Raw genomic sequence first — 809 nt, 5'->3', positions numbered from 1 at the left:
TCCGCAAAGAACGCATGGCTTCCATCTACGACAAAGCGCTCAAGCGGAAAGATTTCAGCGGGATCGTGGATCCGGATGCGTTGGCGAGTAAGGCGTTGGCGGCGGATGATGCGAGGGTTCTCCGTTCCACGACTACCTCCCCCACCACGACTTCCCTGGTGCTACTGGAACGCAACGAGGCTCGGAGGAGACGGATGCTACGCTTACGCTTCCTATTAGTACCGCCGACACTAACGCCGGTACGAACGAGGAGGAAGCAGCGGATAGGGAGAGTATAACGGGAAGAGGGAACGAGCATCGGTTTGAGTTGAGGGATTTGAATGTTGTGTCTTCGGAGGGGGAGTTGACGGCGGTTACGGGGCCGACAGCGAGTGGTAAGACTGCGTTATTGGTGCGTAATTCTTCTTCTTTGGTTTTTCACTGGGGGAGGGTGAATGTGCGACGGTGCTGACCAGCGGGTTGCTGTAGATGGCGCTGTTGGGCGAGATGACGATGTTGCCGACGAATCCGCCCGGGAAGTTGATCATGCATAAGGTACGTCTTTCTCTTCATTTTCCCTGCTTTCCTCTCACCCGTGCTACCGTGTCCCCCAGGACCCCCACACCGTCGATCCCGTCACCCATCTCACCCACACGATCTCCTACGCCGCCCAATCACCCTGGCTTCGGCATCAATCGATCAAAGAAAATATCCTGTTTGGGTATCCGTATGATGAGAAGAGGTACGAAGAGGTCGTGGAGAGCTGTGCGTTGGGTCCTGATTCGAAAATATTGGAGGATGGGGATGAGACGGAGATTGGCGCGAGGTGG

General features: G+C 55.7%; 1 protein-coding gene across 1 annotated transcript in view; it reads left to right on the top strand.

Moving 5' to 3' along the window:
• Positions 1 to 668: 668 nt before the first annotated feature.
• Positions 669 to 809, top strand: part of STEHIDRAFT_69044 (ATP-binding cassette sub-family C member 2) — a gene marked incomplete at both ends in the record, with an annotated part of 813 nt that continues 672 nt past the window's right edge. The window contains one exon of the mRNA XM_007310996.1: positions 669 to 805. Within this exon, the coding sequence (XP_007311058.1) occupies positions 669 to 805 (137 nt within the window). The remainder of the gene's footprint in view (positions 806 to 809) is intronic.

The sequence above is a fragment of the Stereum hirsutum genome (assembly GCF_000264905.1).
Source record: "Stereum hirsutum FP-91666 SS1 unplaced genomic scaffold STEHIscaffold_23, whole genome shotgun sequence".
Lineage (NCBI taxonomy): Eukaryota > Fungi > Basidiomycota > Agaricomycetes > Russulales > Stereaceae > Stereum > Stereum hirsutum.
Note: the sequence above shows the minus strand (reverse complement) of the source record. Positions and strands in the feature narration are given on the sequence as shown.